The 21653-nt window shown below is 34.4% G+C and overlaps 1 protein-coding gene across 1 annotated transcript; it reads left to right on the top strand.

The window, feature by feature from the left end:
• Window positions 1-18943: 18943 nt before the first annotated feature.
• LOC149166606 (pathogenesis-related thaumatin-like protein 3.5) lies at window positions 18944-20100 on the top strand. Its single transcript, XM_089431373.1, has 2 exons — window positions 18944-19100; window positions 19200-20100. The coding sequence occupies exons 1-2, from the start codon at window positions 19031-19033 to the stop codon at window positions 19886-19888; spliced, it is 759 nt and encodes a 252-aa protein (XP_089287499.1). The 5' UTR covers window positions 18944-19030; the 3' UTR covers window positions 19889-20100.
• The last annotated feature ends 1553 nt before the right edge of the window (window positions 20101-21653 follow it).

Below are 21653 nucleotides of genomic sequence, written 5' to 3'. Positions count from 1 at the left end.
GTTTAAAGAAAGGTGTAGAAGCTAAGATGGATTGTTTAAATAAAGGTGTAGAATCTAAGATGAATGACGTGGAAGCTAAGATGGATGACTTGAAGATAGATTTGAAGATAGACATGGAAGAATTGAAGATAAATATGAATAAGTTGTTACAAGAAAGGGTCACTAATGGTGAAAGGGTAGTAAAGGAAACTCATGATGAGAACAAAAGAAATGTTAATCATGATTCCATAGACTCTAATGTTGGATCAAAGACCCACCACATTCCAAAAATCGATATGAGGAAGTTTGATGGCAAGGATCCCACAACATGGATATTACAGATGGTGCAATTTTTCGATCTCAATAATGTGCAAAACACACAAAAGGTACGTATTTCAACTTTATATTTGGAACCAAATCAGTTTGTATGGTATCAATGGCTTTGCTCTCGTAAACAATTTATCACTTGGGCAATTTTTACGGAAGAATTGATAGCACATTATGAGGATACAAAAAGCAACACTTTTTTTAGCCAATTGATAAGTCTCAAACAAAAGGGTTCAATAATGGAGCACATTGAGGAGTTCCAAAAATTGAACATAAGGGTAAAAGATATTCCAGAGGAGCATAGGATTGATGTGTTCATAGGGTCTTTAAAGGATAATATCCAACATGATGGTCACCTTTGGGAACCCGATTCATTAGAGAAGGCATTCAGGTTAGCAAGAAAAATAGAAATCAAAATTATGGCAAACAGGAAGCATACCACTCACAACTATAAAGACGGAAGTGTTGTTGCCGCTAGTCTTCCACAACCTATAAGGTTGACACCACAACAATTGGAAGAAAAAAGATAAAAAGTGTTTTGTTACAGTTGTGATAGCAAATACACTAAAGGTCATAAGTGTGCTGAGAAGAAATTATTCTACATAGATTGTGAAGAGGAAGAAGAAAAGGAGCAAGAAAGGTCAAAAGAAGAGGATATACTCCAGGGACAAAGCCTAGATAAAGAAGAAATGAATCCGACCATATCTTGTAATGCATTGGCGGGAATTACCACTCCTCAAACCATCAAGATAGGAGGACAAATCAAGAAGAAAAAGGTAATAGTGTTGATTGATTCAGGAAGTACCCACAATTTTATTCATTGTAAGGTAGCAAGAGAATTGAATTTCTTCTTATATCCAGCACCAGAGTGTCAAGTGATGGTTGCAAATGGAGGAACAATAAATTGCTCGGGAAAGTGCCATAATATCAAGCTATCCATGGTAGAATATGTATTGACTAGCCCAATGCTTTCCATTCCAATGGGAGGTGTTGATTTTGTACTAGGAGTCCAATGGCTACAATCCTTGGGTACAATAGCTTTTAATTTTCAAGAACTTTTCATGAAATTTTCTGTGGAAGGAAAGGAAGTTGAATTAAGGGGTATTGCAGGGAAACCAGGAAAGATAATCAACTCTAACGGTATGAAAAAGCTTCTAAAAAAGGAACAAAGAGGTGTAATTGCACAATTATGTTCGCTAGATGTGTCCACATTGGAATCATCTATTTCTCCAGATCTCTAAAAAGTCTTGGACAATCATTCCAAGGTATTTGAAATTCCCAAAGGTCTCCCACCTATTCGTGATCATGATCATGCTATTCATCTGATTCGAGGAAGTGTTCCTCCAAAAATCAGGCCATACAGATATCCCTATGCCCAAAAGAGTGAAATTGAACGTATGGTTGCAGAAATGCTAGAGGCTAGTATAATTCAACCAAGTCAAAGTTCTTTCTCTGCTCCAATCGTATTGGTGCACAAGAAGGATGGATCATGGCGCATGTGTCCGGATTATAGGGAGCTCAACAAGCTCACTATTAAAGATAAGTTTCCCATTCTTGTCATTGATGAATTACTGGATGAATTACATGGATCAATTTACTTCACCAAGTTGGATCTTCGTTCAGGATATCATCAAATCAGAATGAAGATTGAAGACATTCTGAAAACAACATTTAGAACTCATGAGGGTCATTATGAATTTTTGGTCATGCCTTTTGGCCTTACCAATGCACCTTCAACATTTCAAGGTTTGATGAATTCAATTTTCAAACCATTCCTTAGAAAATTTGTGTTAGTATTTTTTGATGATATACTAATCTACAGCAAGTCTTGGAAGGATCATGTTGAACATGTTGACAGAGTGCTACAACTATTGGAGGAGAAACAATTATATGCAAAAAGATCCAAATGTTTCTTTGGAGTACAAGAGGTGGAATATCTTGGTCATATTGTATCTCATGAAGGAGTTAAGGTAGACCCTAGCAAAATTAAAGCCATTAAGGAATGGAAAATTCCCACATCCATAAAGCATCTGCGAGGATTTCTCGGGTTGACAGGGTATTATCGTAAGTTTGTTAAGAATTATGGGAGAATAGCAGCACCTCTAACAACATTATTGAAGAAAGATGCATTTTCATGGACTCCAGAAGCAACAAAGGCATTCAAACATCTTAAAGAGGCAATGTGCCAAGCACCGGTCTTAGCTACACCGGACTTCACAAAATCCTTTATTGTGGAATGTGATGCTTCAGGAAATGGAATTGGTGCTATTTTAATGCAAGATGAAAGACCCATTGCTTTTGAAAGTCATCCAATCAAGGGAAAGTTTTTACACAAAGCTATTTATGAGAAGGAAATGTCGGTAATACTTCATGCACTTAAGAAATGGCGACCCTACCTAATGGGAAGACACTTCAAGGTAAAAATGGATCATGATAGCCTTAAATACTTTTTAGAACAAAGATTATCCTCTAAAGAGCAACAAAAGTGGGTCACAAAGATGTTGGGTTATGACTTTGAAATCATCTACAAAAAAGGGAAGCAAAATGTGGTGGCAGATGCACTCTCAAGAAAGGATGAGGATGTGGAAGCATTGTTGTGCGCCATTTCTATTATCCAACCAGATTGGATAAATGAAGCAAGGGAGGAATGGAAGAATGATGAAGAAGTGTGGGCACTTATTCGAAAGTTACAACAAGATTCCAGTATGTCTGATACATTTAGTTGGAAAAATGATTCGTTATGGTATAAAGATCGCTTATACCTCTGTAAGAATTCCCAGCTAAAACAAAATAGTCTTATGGAATTGCACACTTCTCCCTTAGGAGGGCACTCAGGATTTTTAAAAACTTACCACAGGGTTAAGAAGGAATTCTTTTGGGATGGCCTTAAATCAGATATTCAAAAGTTTGTTGCGGAATGTTTGGTTTGCCAACAAAATAAAGTTGAAACAATTAAGACACCGGGTCTATTACAACATTTATCCATTCCAAGCCAACATTGGGAGGAGGTTTCAATGGATTTTATCACAGGTTTACCCAAGTCTGAGGGAAAGAGTGTCATCATGGTGGTAGTTGACAGACTTACCAAGTATGCACACTTTTGTGCATTATCACATCCGTTTAAAGCCAGTACAGTTTCTACTGCATTTATGGAAACAATTCAAAAGCTACATGGAAACCCAAAGATTATTGTAAGTGACAGAGATCCCATTTTCACTTGAAATTTTTGGATAGAATTATTTTCTTGTCATGGTACTCAGTTAGCTCATAGCTCATCTTATCATCCTCAATCTGATGGACAAACCGAGATAGTAAACAAATTTTTGGAAGGATATCTTCGTTGCTTTGTATCTGATAAACAGACAGAATGGGTCAAATGGTTGCCTCTGGCTGAATGGTGGTATAACACTTCCTTCCATACAGCAACAAAAATGACCCCATTTATGGCACTTTATGGGTATTAGCCACCATCCATCACATCATATTTAAGAGAAAATTCTAAGGTTCAAGCAGTGGAACATCACATTGAACATCAACAACAAGTCCTCCAACTCCTAAAGGATAACCTCGTGTTGGCACAGAATAGAATGAAACAACAGGCAGATCAACATCGTAACGAAAGAAGTTTTGATGTAGGTGATTGGGTATTCCTACGGCTACAACCATATAAGCAAATGTCCCTCAAGCAAGCTAAGAAGGATAATAAATTATCACCAAAGTATTATCGTCCATACAAGGTGTTGCAAAAGATTGGTACTATGGCATACAAATTGGAGCTTCCTGCAACTTCTCAATTGCACCCAGCTTTCCATGTTTCATGTTTAAAGAAGGTTATAGGCGACAAGCTCCCAGTTCAAACAATATTGCCAGAACTTGAGGAGGAAGGAAAAATTATATTGGAACCAGAAGCAGTCACAGAAAAAAGAACTCGACAACTACGAAATCGATCAATTTTGGAGTATCTTATCAAGTGGAAGAACTTATCTGCTGAATATTCCACATGGGAGGATGCGAATTTTATATAGAAGCTTCCAGAACTTCTCAAGCGTTGAGGACAACACTTTTTTGAAGGAGAGGGGCATGTTGGGTCCCTATAATACTAGTGATTACCCCATTACTATTGTAGTTGTACCCCTTATTAATATTGTTGTGCCCCTATTATCCCCATATTGTTATTACTGTGCCCCATAGAATCCCTCTATTGTTATTTTTGTGGCTTTATATTATTATTGTTAGGTTGGCTGGGTTACATTGTGATTCCTTAGACTCCTATATATAGAAAGGAGGTTTTGTCATTTGAATCATCCAAGAATTGTTCATTTATGTAATGTAAAGGAGGTTGCCCCCTCGAAGAGGCTGAATTCTAAGGCGTTGATCTATCTTTTCTATCTTTTTCTTGAGCTGGTTTCATAACACACATGTAGCCATACCTCTAGGTGTGAGGTGGGGCAATGTGAAGTGATAGTCCCAAGAAGGCTGAAATTGGGCAGGGTCCATTGAGAGGTCTTATCTCATGGATCATACCTTTCTACGGGAGCCCAAAGTACATAGTAGCGGGAGGAATCAGTGGGATTGATGTAGTCAGAGATCAAAGTGACATAGGCTAGAGTAGTCAGATACTAAAGAGTGTAGAGAAGGATTCACAATGGTGCATAAAGGTTGAGTAAGCAGAAGCGCAGAGTTTTCAGTCAACATAGGCAATAGTAGTCAGAGATTTTAATGACAAAGACATCATTTTGATTCAGGTTGGATATTTTTTTTGTTTCTGGAGTTGCTAGAGAAACAACACTTGAGAGAATCGTTGCATGCAAAACATTCCAAAGGTTTAGGATCAGGATCGAGTTGAACTCCTTTCTTGTTGAGAGGGAGTGTTGAAGTGTTGAAAATAACAACAAGAAATGTAAAAAATAGAATCCAGAATATTCCAATTTTAATTTGTCCTTGAATTAAAATTCAAATTTAGTCTCACCAGCTTCTTGAAAAACAATTAATTAATTCATCTTGAGTTAATTAGTTGGAGAAATTCAAGCTAGAATTCTTTGTGAAGTCATGCAACAGTTATCCCTTAAATTAAGGAGATTATCCCTTAATTAAGGAGATAAGATTGAGTTGTAATTAGTTAGCTCAGTTTAATGAGTTAAGTCCAGTTAAATTAGTTCCAAACTATTTGAGGAACTAATTGTCAGTTATCAGTCAATCAATGCATGCATGCATGCAACTAGTGTACTCTAGATAACTGAAGATTCTCTCATCATTAACTCATGCATGTCTGTTCTGAAAAAAAACCCAGTTGAGCTAAATTTCAAGGACAAGTTACTATCAGTTGCATGAGTTTTCCTATAAAGGAAACTCATCCATACAGTTAAGGTAAGGTTCCTTCAGGATTGTGCAGTTCTGACAGTGTGTTAGAGCAGTGTGTGAGAGCAGTGTTACACTGGGTGAAGGAGATCATCCCAGAGGTAACTGCGTAAGGAAATAGGATGCTTGGAGGGTAGAGGAGAAGGTTTGTGAGAAGCATTGTTTTCTTGTGAACATCCAGGAGGATTGTATTGAGAGCTGGATAGTTGTGAGAGCTAAAGCTTTGTGTAATCTTGATGTATTTCCACCTTGTATGATAATACAGATAGTGGGATTTTTAGCTGAGGCTTTCCCTTGAGTATTCTTTTGTGTTTCATGTGTATTGATTCTTCTTCTGCTTATATGTGTTATGCTTGATCTTGCTCAAATCTATTAAGCTTCCGCAATTTTGATTGTAGAAGTAGATTAAAGTATTTTGCTTTAGTTATATTGCATTATTAGGTTAATCTGCAGTGAGAATTTGTACAAAACCTAGGTTTAATTTTATAAATTGTAAGATCAATATATTAAACCTAAGATTAATATTATAAACCCTAATATATTAGTATACCTACAAGGGATTAATATTATAAACCAAAGGGATTAATAATATTATAAACTCAAGGTATTAATAAACCTAAAGATTATAAACCTTTGAATTAATATTATAAACCTGATGGATTATAAACCATGTGATTAATATTATAAATTGTATGATCATAAACCTTAAGATTATAAAAACTAATATTAATATTACAAATTGAAGGGATTATTAATATTATATACCCAAGAGATTAATAATCGCAAAGAATTATCAATATTTCCACAATTGTAATCAAATTGATTAATACTATAAATCCTGAAATTAATATTAAACCTAAAATTATTATAAACCCTAAGATTAATATTATAAACCATAATATTAAATCCTAATATTATAATATATATCTTAATTGTTACTGGTTTCTTTTCTTATAAGTTTATGAAAAACTTTGGATGGTGGTAGTGATATGAATTCATAATGATGCCAAAATCCCCTGATGCATACTTTAGGCCATGGACACATGAAGTTCCTAGCTCATGTTATCCTTGTCTTAGTCCAAGTAGTATGAGGCATTCACCATAAGCATGCCAAGGAAATATTAAGATACTTGTTGTAAGTGGATATTAGTATACTATGTCTGAGTGAAGAGGGTGAAGAACCTTGTTGTTCCTCGATATTTGTAATCTCCCCCAGCCAAAATGATTATGGGGACAATCAATGTATCATGTTTGTCCTATGTCACCAATAATTAGTAGGCCAATACAAATAGAAACATTTCAATAGAACCAATAACAATTGTCCAAAATCCTTTACACCCGCAGTTTTCAGTGCATCAAATGCTAACAAGAATACAAAAACTAGCGAATTTGGTAGTTATGCTCTTAATATTCACTCTTATGGGATGCTACTAGTATGGTCGTTACAATGTTAGCCACATAAAATGGAAACCAAATACAAATCTATATTAATTGATCTCACAGAATGATGTATGTGATGTAATATAAATACATGCAAGAAATTATTGATTCAGTTTTCAAGTCTTCTTGGACTCTAATAACCAATAAATCTAACATAGACCTAATCTTAAGGATTAGTTTTCTAACATTCCCCCCTTAATTTGAAGGTATGTATCAAATTCCAAGAATGAGAGCTCAAAATGAAAAAACTCGTCTCAGCTAAGAGTTGAATGTCCCTTAGAAATGGTTTTTAAGGATGACCACATACCAATGTAGGAAAAATCAAGGTCTCATCCAACACCAACTCTGAAACCTTCACAGTAGTTCTTAGAACAAGAGAAAATGTGGTTTTAAGGTGACCACTAACTCTGGAACTATCAATATAGTTCCTCAAACAATTATGAATCTAGAAGTGCTCGTTCACAAACAACTCAATTAGCAAAAAAAATGAATTATCTCTGGCTCTAACTAGTATAGGTTGTGTCTTAGGCTCACTTGTGGATCTTTGACTTAGGCTCGCTTGAAAAATCTTTGAACCTGTAGTAGACCATCAACAATTCCCCCCTTTTTAGATCGACATTTCGAACCAGCAATGGTGGTTGATCTTCAGGATGTGGGAGAATTAATTGAGAGACTGGTCTTTGTTGCCAAATAAAGGTGTCTACTTAAGTCAAAGACAAAACTGATCCTAAATGCCATAAAAGTGTCTACTTAAGTCAAAGACAAAATTGATCCTAAATGCCATAAAGGTGTCTACTTAAGTCAAAGACAAAATTGATCCTAAATTCCATAAAGGTGTCTACTTAAGCCAAAGACAAAATTGATCCTAAATGCCATAAAGGTGTCTACTTAAGCCAAAGACAAAATTGATCCTAAATGCCATAAAGGTGTCTACTTAAGTCAAAGACAAAATTGATCCTAAATGCCATAAAGGTGTCTACTTAAGTCAAAGACAAAATTGATCATAAATGCCATAAAGGTGTCTACTTAAGTCAAAGACAAAATTGATCCTAAATGCCATAAAGGTGTCTACTTAAGTCAAAGACAAAATTGATCCTAAATGCCAGAAAGGTGTCTACTTAAGTCAAAGACAAAATTGATCCTAAATTCCATAAAGGTGTCTACTTAAGTCAAAGACAAAATTGATCCTAAATGCCATAAAGGTGTCTACTTAATTCCTTGCTCATGCGGCAAATATTATTATAGGTGAGACTGGGAGATCCTTTAACACAAGAATCCAGGAACACTCAGCTGACATTAAACACAGTCGATCCAAATCCTCAGCTCTAGCTGAACATTCTGAAAAAGCTAAGCACCAAATATGCATAGAGGATACCCGAATCCTAGCTAGAAGTGATCACTACTTCATAAGGAAATTCAGAGAAGCCATAGAAATTAACAAACACCCTAATAACCTCAATAGAGACGATGGATGGACTATAAGTGAAAACTGGATTCCAATCCTATCATCCAAATCTACCCCTACCCAACTATAATCCTCCTCCAATTAACCTTTTAATCTAATCCTCTCTAACTAAATTAACACATTTTGACCATATTAAAACATAAGTTAACAATAATCATCATTTGAAAATATCTTAACCATAATAAATCTGCAACCTAGAACATTATATAAGAAGCCTTAATAATAAACAATCAAAACATTTAATTAAAAGTAAAAATTTTAGATATAAACATAGTAAAATCAATTATAATATGACAAAACAATAATAACAATTCATCAAATAGAATGACTTAAGGGTTAAAAATAAAAAACAAGAAGGATCATAACAATTAAATATTAATAAACAATTAATATTAATAATTAATTAAAATAACAAAACAAATAAGTATAAATATAACCCTTACTTACGTATTTTAATTTTAATCAACAAATTAATTAAAATACATATACATACTTAATTTTTAATTAATAAATAAATATGTATATGCACATATACATATTTAATTTTAATTAATATATTAACATGGATATGTATTTTAATTTTAATTAATAAATTAATTAGAATTAAAATAATTATTAATAAATTAATTAAGATTAAAATAATAATTCATCAAACATAATAACTAGAGAGTTAAGTAATAAATAATCATGGACATGTATTTGAATTTTAACAAATTAATTAAAACTAAAACAATTGGAATTAGCTAAAGAATTAATTAACATAAATAGAATTAGGGATATGTATTTTAATTTTAATTTTAATTTAAAAATTAATTAAAATTAAAATGATTAGAATAATAATTCATTAGAATAAGACAACACATCCTAAGACAAATTAAAAGTTAAAAACATAAACAAATAGAATCTTAACAATCAAAATTAATAAACAATTAATATTTATAATTAATTAAATATATAGTTTAATTTTAATTAATAAATTAAAATTAAAATAATTAAACAAACAATAAATTTAAAAATCAATATAATTAAATTAAAATAAATATAATTAAAACATGAAATAATTAGGACTAATAAAATTAAACAATAATAAAACTAAAACTAAAAATAAATAAAAATAAATAAATAAATAAATAAAAATAAAAAAGATAAGATAAAATAAATAAATAAATAAAATTTAAAGACTTGTCGGCTAAGCATCTCATGCATCTCTATATATATTTGGCAAAAAAGACGAGTCTCTCAATTAATTCTCTCACATCCTGAAGATGAACCACCATTGCTGGTTCGAAACATCGATCTAAAAAGAAATTGAATGCGATGGATCCGGAAGAAAATCTACACAAACATGAAACTCGCAGAAACCTCAAAGATAAAATTCCCCCCTTGTTAGATACAGGACGAGAAGATGAAGTATTCTTCATCACTGCAAGGTTAACCAACACTCTTTAACATATCCTATTGTATAACCTGTAAATCTTCTTGGTTATTTTCGACCAACCCCAAGAATAAATCCATCCAAAATTTAGTTTCTCTCTTGCAATAGTCTTCTTTTTGGAACACCTATCTGAATGGTGATTCTGTTTTCCACAATGCTTGCATGGGTGAAGATAAAAACACTGATCTTTCACATGTCCAACTCTATTACATTGTTAGAATCAATTAACTTGTTCTGGAAAAACACAACCTAGAAATCCAACACTAGGAAACTGTATAGGTCAAGAAAAATTAGAAATCTGAAAAGATACATTCAAGACATATTTGTTATATCCCAAACCAATTTTGTGTCTTTTATGCATAATATCTTTCCACGATCTTATAAAAGTATTGGGAACTGTAGGTTTCACAACTATATGCAAATGACTCTCGCAGACACTTGTATGTACATGAGTTTTCACTGCACCCAAATTTTCTCATGATGTGAATTCATTAATCTTTGGTTGTTGTTTGGAATTAGGATCGTCTCACTGTACTTGAGACTCAATCCGGAGAAATTCAACTATATCCAATGCATCATGTAAATGAACTCTAATATCAATAAGACTCAATTTACTAATGTTTATAGTTTCGTTAGTAGTAGAGATAATGATATTTTTCAATAATTCTAATACATTTTTAATTTGAGTCATTTTCTCTTGCACTCTAAAGTTCGATCTTGAATTTGATGAGTAAATTGACTCAATTAAAATTTAATTATTGACTTTTTTTATTTGATTGACCCCCTTATTCAATTTAAGGCAAGCATGTCATAATAAATCTTCCAAAAAATATATTAGACCCCTTAATCCATAATTACTTATGTCTCAAAAACACCCCCTTGACAACACACACTTATCTTTAACTTTATTCTTCAAATAAAGTCTTCCTTCTTGAATTGAAGTAATAATATGAATCTTTGTAAATTCTTAATCCATGCAGAACCTTAAAATAATTGATGTACTCCAAGCTTAAATAATTTGAAATTAGATTATCTACTCTTATGTGAAAAAATTCACCCTTTGTGAAAACACTTACCACTTTACCAATGAATTAATTCACGACGAGTAACATATACCTTTCTCTTTGGATTTTATTTTGTACTTCATACATTTAATAGATTTCCTTTTAAAGATACCTTTGCATTTCAAATTCCATCTTCGTTTTTGTCCTAGGCCAGGTACTGTAACTCAATACTCACTTTATTCACTTTTTGTTGCTCTGCCTCTATCATAGAGAGGGTATTTTACACCCAACTACTCAACTACTCTCAACTAGTTCTTCATTTCGCTTCCAATGCAGACGACTTTAACTGACCAAAAAAACTTTGAATTCCCAAAGTATTCCAGCATCCAAGGATTGAATGGAGAATTAGGACTGCTTCAACCTTGTCTTGCTCAAAAGTTGAGGCAGGCCTTCATCATAACCGATCCACACGTACTTATACTTCCATCATTCACGTTCCACACTATAGTTTAACTGGAGGATCTAAAATTGTTGTATGTCTTCAACTTTCCAGTCGTTGATCTTCTTGGCACAGTCTTGGTTAGTGATTGAAACAACATTTCATAAAAAAATTGAGTTAATTTCAAGATCATATAACGCAACCTCTTTTATATACCTTATACGCCACTCGAACTCTAAGACACTTTATTGCTGGTCAACGAAGTTCATCAAGGCTTTTGCACTAACAACATAAAACTAGACATCCCTCATTGTACATTCTTTACCATCATATACAATCTTTCCTGCATAAATGTTTGGTGGTGCATCAGTTCTTGTAGATAGGAACTCATCTCTTGGTCTAGATTCCTTTGATGGGAGAAGTGGGTCGCAAACAACATCCTCTACTAGATCGACTCATTAAAAAATAATTATCCACATGTGATAGATATGATAAACAAATTGAATGAAAAATGAAGTCACCTCTCTTGCATCCACCAATCTTATTGAAGGCCTCTAATCACTAAACAAGGTACCCAATCTTTAGTGTAATCTCTTGCATCCATAATGGTATACTTTTCTTCTCCAATGATGTTCAAACACCCTTCGAGCATGAGTTCTAGCTGGCAGCTTTCTATAGACAACCCCAAGAGCATAACTTCTTTTTAATATTCATTTATACGCACCAAGACCAGAGTTTACACGGATCATATGATTGTCAATCATAGAACACCCATACACCTATAATATTGACATCCATGATTAAAACTCTTCTAATGCATTCCCTTTACATCGTTGACAGCACGCCAAAACAACAAGAGAAAAACACAAATGAACATGAACGCCACAAAGCCAGTGGCTCAACTCAATCAATACGGGGATGAACCTCTGCTCTGATACCACTATAAGACACATAAATTGGAAATCAAATACAAACGTTTATTAATTGATCTCAAAGAATGATATACATGATGTAATATAAGTACATAAAAGAAAGTTGCTTCAGTTTTTGGGTCTTCTAGGAATCTAATAACCAAACACCCTAACACAAACCTAATTATGAGGATTAGTTGTCTAACATGTAATTACTTGAGATTAGGAAACAAAAAGAGTTGGCTAGGTATAGACCTACTAGTCAACACTTGGCAGCACAAGACAATCCACACAGCAATTCAACTCTACTCAGCACTTAGTGCCACCATGGGTTCAACAATTGCAATATTCGCCTACACATCCCACAGTTCCAACACCATAACCTTTGTTAGTCCTACCTCGGAGGCTGAATATACAATCTTGATGTCAACTACATTATATAAATTGAGCCAATCCAGGAAAATAAATGACTTTTTGTCACATTTTCAATCATGAACAACTTTAGTGGCATGGATAGATTCTAGAGGAGGCTTGCAGACTCACATGAATATATCTCCAGCCTCAACTGGATCAACTACATAAGAAACATACTCAAATGCAAGTTGCATGATACAAAAACGATCATATCAAGCTAGGTTAACAATCTCATAATCAAAGTTGATCACAAGTTTCCTTCTAGGAGAAGGTTCAGGAAAGCATATGGAAGTTTTGATGCCTATGTAAGAACCTTCAATTCTTCCCACCACTATCATTCCATTTCCCAAAAGTATAGTATCTCGTTAACAATGTTGTCGTTTTTCACTTAATGATGAGAGAGCCATAACACAAGCGTTGTCAGGATCAATCATCGCACTAGTAAGCCATTATCGTCGATCGGGAACATTTGTAGATTCGTGAGGACATTAAAGGAATCTACTAATACAAATTAAACATTTTTGTATTGAGAAACACCAATTACAGCAGATCCATCATTCCACCGAAACTAGGGAACAATCTCGACAAAAAATTACTTTGCATGTTGATCTATGATATGGCACTCTACAACTCCCAACATGGAAATCATCCCCCAAGAATCCATTTTCCAGCCAGGAGTTCAACCAAGGATAATTTTAGGGGCGAATGTTCGCCCTTTGGCGAAATTAAGGGGTTTTAAATTTTTAGTGGCCGAATATTTTGTATCATAGTACATTTTTACAAATCACCTCAAATAGCCCACCTTATTTTAAGGGAGAGGGTAAAAAAGGTAAATTTAGCCCTTGAAATTAGGACTTACAACCTTCCATTCGCCCATTTTCAAGAATAGGTTTTATTTAAGTGAATCCTATGGGCCAAATACCATATTTATAAAAGAGGTATGGTAAATTAATAAAAATATAAATAAATGAGAGGTATGGTAAATAAATAAAACATTTTTTATATTTACTCCATAAGTCACCTTATATACATGTAAGGGTGTAAACAAATAAAAATATAGGTAAAGTGGAGGTATGGTAAATAAATAAAACGTCTTTTTATACTTACTCAAAAGGTATGGTAAATAAATAAAAATATAAATAAACTAGACATATCGTAAATAAATAAAACCTCTTTTTATATTTAGTCCATAACCCTCGTTCTATTTATGAAGGCTCAAGAAAGAGGTTTTATTTGAGTGAATCCTATGGGCCAAATACCATATTTGTAAAAAAGGTATGGTAAATTAATAAAAATATATATAAACGAGAGGTATGGTAAACAAATAAAACATTTTTTTATATTTACTCCATAAGTCACCTTATATTTTACGAACACTCAAAAAATGGGTTATATTTAGGTGAAACCTATGGCCAAAATACTATGGGACAAATACCATGGACTAGATTGTTATTAATACCATGCAAAAAACCATTATTAACCCTAATATTAGAATTAATAAAAATAAAAATGGCACATGGTATTGACCCATGGTATTCACCAAAATGGCACATGGTATTGACCCATGGTATTCACCTGGAATGTAGCCTATTTAAATGGGGGAATTAAACCAACATGTAGCCTATGCTAAGATTCACTAGGACTTTACAAAGTTTTATTATTTAGTGAAAGACTCGCCAAGATCTTACAAGATTTTATAATTGAGTAAAATATTCGCCATGCCTGGTGAGAGATTCGCCAAAAAATTATATATACATATTATATTATTGATAAAATCGCCTTCCATTTTTCCTATATACCATGGAGATTCGCCCATTTATTATATTTATAAATTTAGGGGGGGGTTCTTAAAATTTTCCCTGAGTTCAACCATTAGCCACCACAATAATTTTCTATCTCCACGAGAGATCTCATGCAGATTTACCTTTAACTCAATTATTAGGCACCTGCGCAATTATAGAAACATTAGCACACTTCCATGATCAATTTAGCAAGATCACAAACTTGATTGACTTACCAACATCCCAAACTCAATCAACACGATTTGATAGTTCCTACAATATTGTTATCGTTAATCTGTTATCAAATACCATTTATTACAATTATTCATCCTTCCTCAAAGAACCATCATTCCTTCTATCTTCATTACTCCCTTAAGACAACAATTGACTTTTTATTCAACCATTTGACATATTTTATGTGAAAAAACAACCCTAGAGAAAATGATTACAAGTTAAAATAGAACTTTTCATAGCATGGCCTTCATTATTTGTAAAGGAGTTGTCTTTAATGCGACTTTTTCGACTTTTTGGTGCCAGAATTCGGTGGAAAAATTGAGGCAAGATCTTGATTTGTGTTATTTAAACTATTTTTTTTACTGTATATGGATTCAACACCCTGGAAAACCCCTAGGGAACTTGAATTGTGCGGGAGTTACCCGTCAAGTTTGTCATTTCAATAAATTCCTGCCAAATTTTAGAGAAATTAGACCAGGAAAACAAACCAGAAAAGATTTCAAAAAATCTCTCTAAAGACAACTTGATTTGGAAAACTTACTTACAATAATCATGATAGAATTACTTCCAATAAAATAATAGCACGAATTAATGAGCCCTCTTACTTCCAATAGAATAATAAATCCGTTTACACCACATAATCCGCGTTACTCAATCTAGCTCCACATTCCAAGCTCAGATCGGTTACAGGCATATCTGTCCATAGAGACTACAAATTTTTACTGCAACTCTCTTCATGATGTGGTTGGGCTCTCCTCTTTAAATGCGTGTTGCCACCACTAAGGCTATAGCGACCAGAAGACTGCAACATTTAGAAAAGAAAAAAAAAAAAACTCACAACAAATCTACTCAACATGCTTGGATACCAATTGATGGTGATGTACCACATCACGCAAAGGATATTAAAAAACATTGGTATTTACAAAGAAATGGGTCACCGGGAGTGTACCCTAATTCCCCCCTTGAGATATTATATTAATTAAATCATTCTCTAATATAGCATTTAGTATATAAATACTTAATTCTTATAATTATAAGTGACCATAAAAAGTGCATTATAATTATAATTATAATCGGTTAATTAATTTTAACTATTTTCTAAACTATCAACAAATACATTATACTTATAATTAGTTAATTAGTTTTAACTATTTTCTAAACTATCTTCTACAGTTTCTTTACACTATCTTCATGATTCTCTTCACAAATTTATTCATCCCTACCTTTACTCGCATTCCTCCATATCTCATCCATACTTTCTCATATTTCTTCCTATCTCATTTCTACTTAAATTTTTAGAATAATATGCATTATCACATTTTTCATCATATTATTCATTAAACATTACAAATAAAAATTATTCTTTCATCTCTCATTTTTAATAATAACTTTTTATTAAACTAGTCTTTTCTCCATATTTTCATTTTATATTGAACTTTCTTAGTCTTATCATTTTTGGGATTCAACTGCGTTAAGTAAGTCATTCAAACGTATGACCATTTCCATGAGAGGTAGTCGTAACTGACTAATTTCTCATGATTTTTGAATAGTTCACTTAGCACTCATTGCATCGGGTGATGCTCACAGGGGTGAAGAAGTGGGATTGAAACTAGTGAAATGTGGAGAACGAATCACATAGCATCAATCATCACTTCCGGGGCTTGCACCCGGTAACCAAGACTTCCCAGGAGGTCACCCATCCCAGAACTCCTCTAGCTCAAGCGCGCTTAACTGTGGAGTTTTTCCCCACAATCAAGCCCACTTAGCTTGCTACCCCATTTGCAAAACCTTAGCAAGTATTGTGCCTCATGAACCATACAAGTAGAGATCCCTTGACTCTTTTTGAATTTAAGTATGGGGGATTACGCAGTGCATTATATTATCATTTTTGGGATTCAACTGCGTTAAGTAAGTCATTCAATCGTATGACCATTTCCATGAGAGGTAGTCGTAACTGACTAATTTCTCATGATTTTTGAATAGTTCACTTAGCACTCATTGCATCGGGTGATGCTCACAGGGGTGAAGAAGTGGGATTGAAACTAGTGAAATGTGGAGAACGAATCACATAGCATCAATCATCACTTCCGGGGCTTGCACCCGGTAACCAGGACTTCCCAGGAGGTCACCCATCCCAGAACTCCTCTGGCTCAAGCGCGCTTAACTGTGGAGTTTTTCCCCACAATCAAGCCCACTTAGCTTGCTACCCCATTTGCAAAACCTTAGCAAGTATTGTGCCTCATGAACCATACAAGTAGAGATCCCTTGACTCTTTTTGAATTTAAGTATGGGGGATTACGCAGTGCATTATATTATCATTTTTGGGATTCAACTGCGTTAAGTAAGTCATTCAAACGTATGACCATTTCCATGAGAGGTAGTCGTAACTGACTAATTTCTCATGATTTTTGAATAGTTCACTTAGCACTCATTGCATCGGGTGATGCTCACAGGGGTGAAGAAGTGGGATTGAAACTAGTGAAATGTGGAGAACGAATCACATAGCATCAATCATCACTTCCGGGGCTTGCACCCGGTAACCAGGACTTCCCAGGAGGTCACCCATCCCAGAACTCCTCTGGCTCAAGCGCGCTTAACTGTGGAGTTTTTCCCCACAATCAAGCCCACTTAGCTTGCTACCCCATTTGCAAAACCTTAGCAAGTATTGTGCCTCATGAACCATACAAGTAGAGATCCCTTGACTCTTTTTGAATTTAAGTATGGGGGATTACGCAGTGCATTATATTATCATTTGTGGGATTCAACTGCGTTAAGTAAGTCATTCAAACGTATGACCATTTCCATGAGAGGTACTCGTAACTGACTAATTTCTCATGATTTTTGAATAGTTCACTTAGCACTCATTGCATCGGGTGATGCTCACAGGGGTGAAGAAGTGGGATTGAAACTAGTGAAATGTGGAGAACGAATCACATAGCATCAATCATCACTTCCGGGGCTTGCACCCGGTAACCAGGACTTCCCAGGAGGTCACCCATCCCCAATTGATGTTCCACTTTTGTTTTTATACGTTTCTTAGGGCTAATAAAACTTTAAAAACGTCAACAACGGATAGATAAAACAATATTTTTATGTAAATTTGACCTTCACATACTTAATCGTGATAAGTTATTTCATGAGTCACCTGCCACATAAATAATGTTAAAACTCGTAAAAAATCACCATCCCCAATTATCTAAAAACTACTCATATTTAATTCATCAACCAAATATTCTATCCCAACTCTACATACCTATGCCAATTGTTCACCCTACATCCTCATTCTCTTAAATTTTTAGTTCACTCATAACCCTGATGTTGCATCATTTGCTTTACCCAAAACCGACCTAATTAATCTAGGTATTCGCCACGCAAGTATTAGAATTTATAACTTATCACGATTATGTGAAGGTCAAATTTACATAAAAATATTGTTTTATCTATCTACTGTTGACGTTTTTAAAGTTTTATTAGCCCTAAGAAACGTATAAAAACAAAAGTGGAACATCAAATCGCAGGGGATGCCGCCTACTTGCATAACTAAAATTGACTAAGCCGGGATGGAAATTGACCACGCTACTAAAAATGACTAAGGGGGCACGGAAATTGACGGTGTGATTTGCTATCAAATACAGCCAACATTTAAGTCAATAATTTCTTTTGTTTTTCAAGATAAGAAATAATCAGGCATTACAGTTGCACACATTGTTAAATTTGACTGGTATTCCGGATTTGAAATTCCCACCCGCAATTAAAGGAAGGAGTACGATTTTACAAAATATTCCACGAATAATAAAGGTGGACAGCAGCAAGATTTGACGAAATATTCACGGAATATCTTTCACGTCATCATCCAAACCATGTAAGGTGATGTGTTATTCATTTGTATGTTTGCAATATGGACACTTTCCAAATATCAAATAATGTAACAATTCACTGGTAATGTTATTTGTGGACTACTAATCTATTTTTTTGTTTCCATATCTAAACACTTTCAGATATTGGCACTGACCTTAATACGCAAGCTGGAGCAGAAAGTCTCTGCTAGGCGGCGGTCCTTGTTGAAACCCAGTCCACCGTTCTTATCCACCCAAATCCTATCCCATTTTCCTCTGTGTCTTCATGTCACACAGGACTTCCTCGGTGGACTCAGCTATAAATATTGGCTTCTTGCCTCCCCATTATAGATATTCGCTGTTTGGCTTTCATCCTAGGACGATATCAATACATAAATTCTGTTCCGATGGTTTCTACATTTATGGCTTTGAATGGGCCGAGCGTAGCGTACTTGATGATGATGGCACTCATACTCGGTGAGAACCTCCTATAATAAATCCACCCATGCTCCTCCTATGTAAACATCTCCCCGATGAGTTTGGGATCATTATTAATTTGTTTGTTTGTTGTTGCAGGGTGCAGTGGAGTAAGCGGGACGACGTTCACACTAGTTAACAGCTGCAACCAGACGATCTGGCCGGGCATCCTGGCGGGAAATGGGGCGTCCCTCGCTGGCGGTGGCTTCGCCCTCAATCCGAACCAGTCCTCGCCGGCGCTGGACGCACCAGTCGGCTGGTCGGGTCGCTTCTGGGGCCGCACAGGTTGCACCTTCGACGCCGCAGGCAACGGCTCCTGCGCCACGGGGGATTGTGGACGCGGCCTCAAATGCGACGGTGCTGGTGGGGTTCCGCCTGTTACGCTGGCCGAGTTCACAATCGGTAGTAACGGCAGCAAGGATTTCTACGACGTGAGCCTCGTCGACGGCTACAATGTCCCGTTGAACATCACCGCGGAGGGTGGCACCGGAGACTGCCGGGCGGCTGGATGCGTCGCTGATCTTCTGAGCAGCTGCCCTACCTCACTCTCCATCGCCGACAATAACGGGCGAGTGATTGCCTGCAGGAGCGCGTGTGATGCGTTCAAGTTTCCCGAGTACTGCTGCACTGGCGACCATAACACCGCTGTCACGTGTCCTCCTAACGAGTACTCGAAGGTTTTCAAGGCCGCCTGCCCGACGGCGTACAGCTACGCTTACGACGACGCCAGCAGCACTTTTACTTGCAGTGATGCTAATTACACCATCACCTTCTGTGGGCAAACTTAGATCGTATCAACTTCTCGGTTTTTCTGCGTTAAAGTCTTTTCGGAGGTTTACTTACACTTAGTCTCAGCTGTTGTGTTATTACTCAATAATTGCATTACCTTTCTCAGGGCGGCCGACGAAGAGGGTCTTCTGGTCATCGACAAGCCTGTGTGTTGTGTAGTGTAACACATAATTTTCTGCACCTAATACATTAGCTATTATATATTACTTACGATGAGAAGGAGAATGAATTATTTGCACTGTTATTATATATTACTTACTATGAGAAGGAGAATGAATTATTTGCACCCACTTTTCCCATTATGGAACTGGGGATTGATATTGTAGAAGCCATGTGAGTATTGATGATAGTAGTCATTTCATGGTCTGCATAGCGTGACTGCGATTTTGAATGTGATGTATTTAAATGATTCCGAATCGCTCCAATTGCACATGGATGATCCTCGACTAAATTGTTCTCTAAATCTACCGAAACATAATTCGTTTTGTAAAACTACTCCCTTCTTGCAGCATAGCCCAGCAGTGAACAAACTGCAGAAACCTAGCCTTAGTGAGAGGGACTCTTGATCCTTCGCATTCACACGACTTAACACGTATCAATTTTTTGTGAAAACGTAAAGTGCATCTTCTCAAAAGAGTCATTACATTAACAAATTTACTTTTCACAAACAAAATAAATAGATTGATCAACATGCTTAAAGAATAAGCTTTAATATATATATATATATATATATATATATATAACATTTTAAATATCAACTCTAATTAAAAAATATAAATATACTAAACCATTTTTTTCTCATATTCATTAGATTTAGTAAATCAAATAAATAAACTGCACTTATGTGTACAAGGGATATATATTCCAGTTTAAATATAGATGTGATTTTATTTGTTCACAAGAAATAAAATAAATAGAATGAGAGTTAATTTTAATTCAATATTTAAAAAGAAAAACTTGTATAAACTTGATACATTAACATTTATTGCTCTCCCCATTGATTCATAAATAGCAAGGTGAACATATTTTTAAATGTCACTATTTTTATTTATGTTATTATCCAACTATTATATTGTATCAGAATTTTAATTTGGGATAAATTATTTGCTTTTATATTTCTTTCAATATACACATGATGAATAGCATTTATGTTATTATCCAACTACTATATTGTATTAGAATTTTAATTTGGGATAAATTATTTTCTTTTATATTTCTTTCAATATACACATGATGAATAGCAATATGTTTGAAAGATATTCTCAAATATTTAACTTTTTCTGATTAAAAAATAATAACAATATGATAATAACAATAAAAACATATTGTGACATTTTTATTCATTTTTTATTTATTTAATAACAATATATAAATTACAAATTGTTAATTTCATTTTCATTTGATCACATTAATGTTAGTTGCGCGGAGAGGCTCATTCTATAGCGTAATAAAATAATAAAAAAAATTAATGTCCTCCCAAAACAATTATGAAAATAACCATATAGATAAAAGAGTTACAATACAAAAGAAAAACCAGAACATATAGATACATTAAAATCTTTATGGACATAAATATTTTCACCTCAAAATTATAATATTTCAAAATATTAATTTTGCTATTATTTATTTAAAAAACATCTAATATTTCTTTAAATTAAGACAAATAATAAAAAATATTGTTTCAAAATATATTAAAATCTTTGATGACATAAATATTTCCACAACAAAGTTGTAATATTTGAAAATATTAATTTTGTTATCATG

This window comes from Pinus tabuliformis, chromosome 5_1, assembly GCF_031772625.1.
Source record: "Pinus tabuliformis cultivar Carrire ecotype Pingquan chromosome 5_1, CPIR1, whole genome shotgun sequence".
NCBI lineage: Eukaryota > Viridiplantae > Streptophyta > Pinopsida > Pinales > Pinaceae > Pinus > Pinus tabuliformis.
This window is presented reverse-complemented; position numbering and strand designations above follow the sequence as displayed.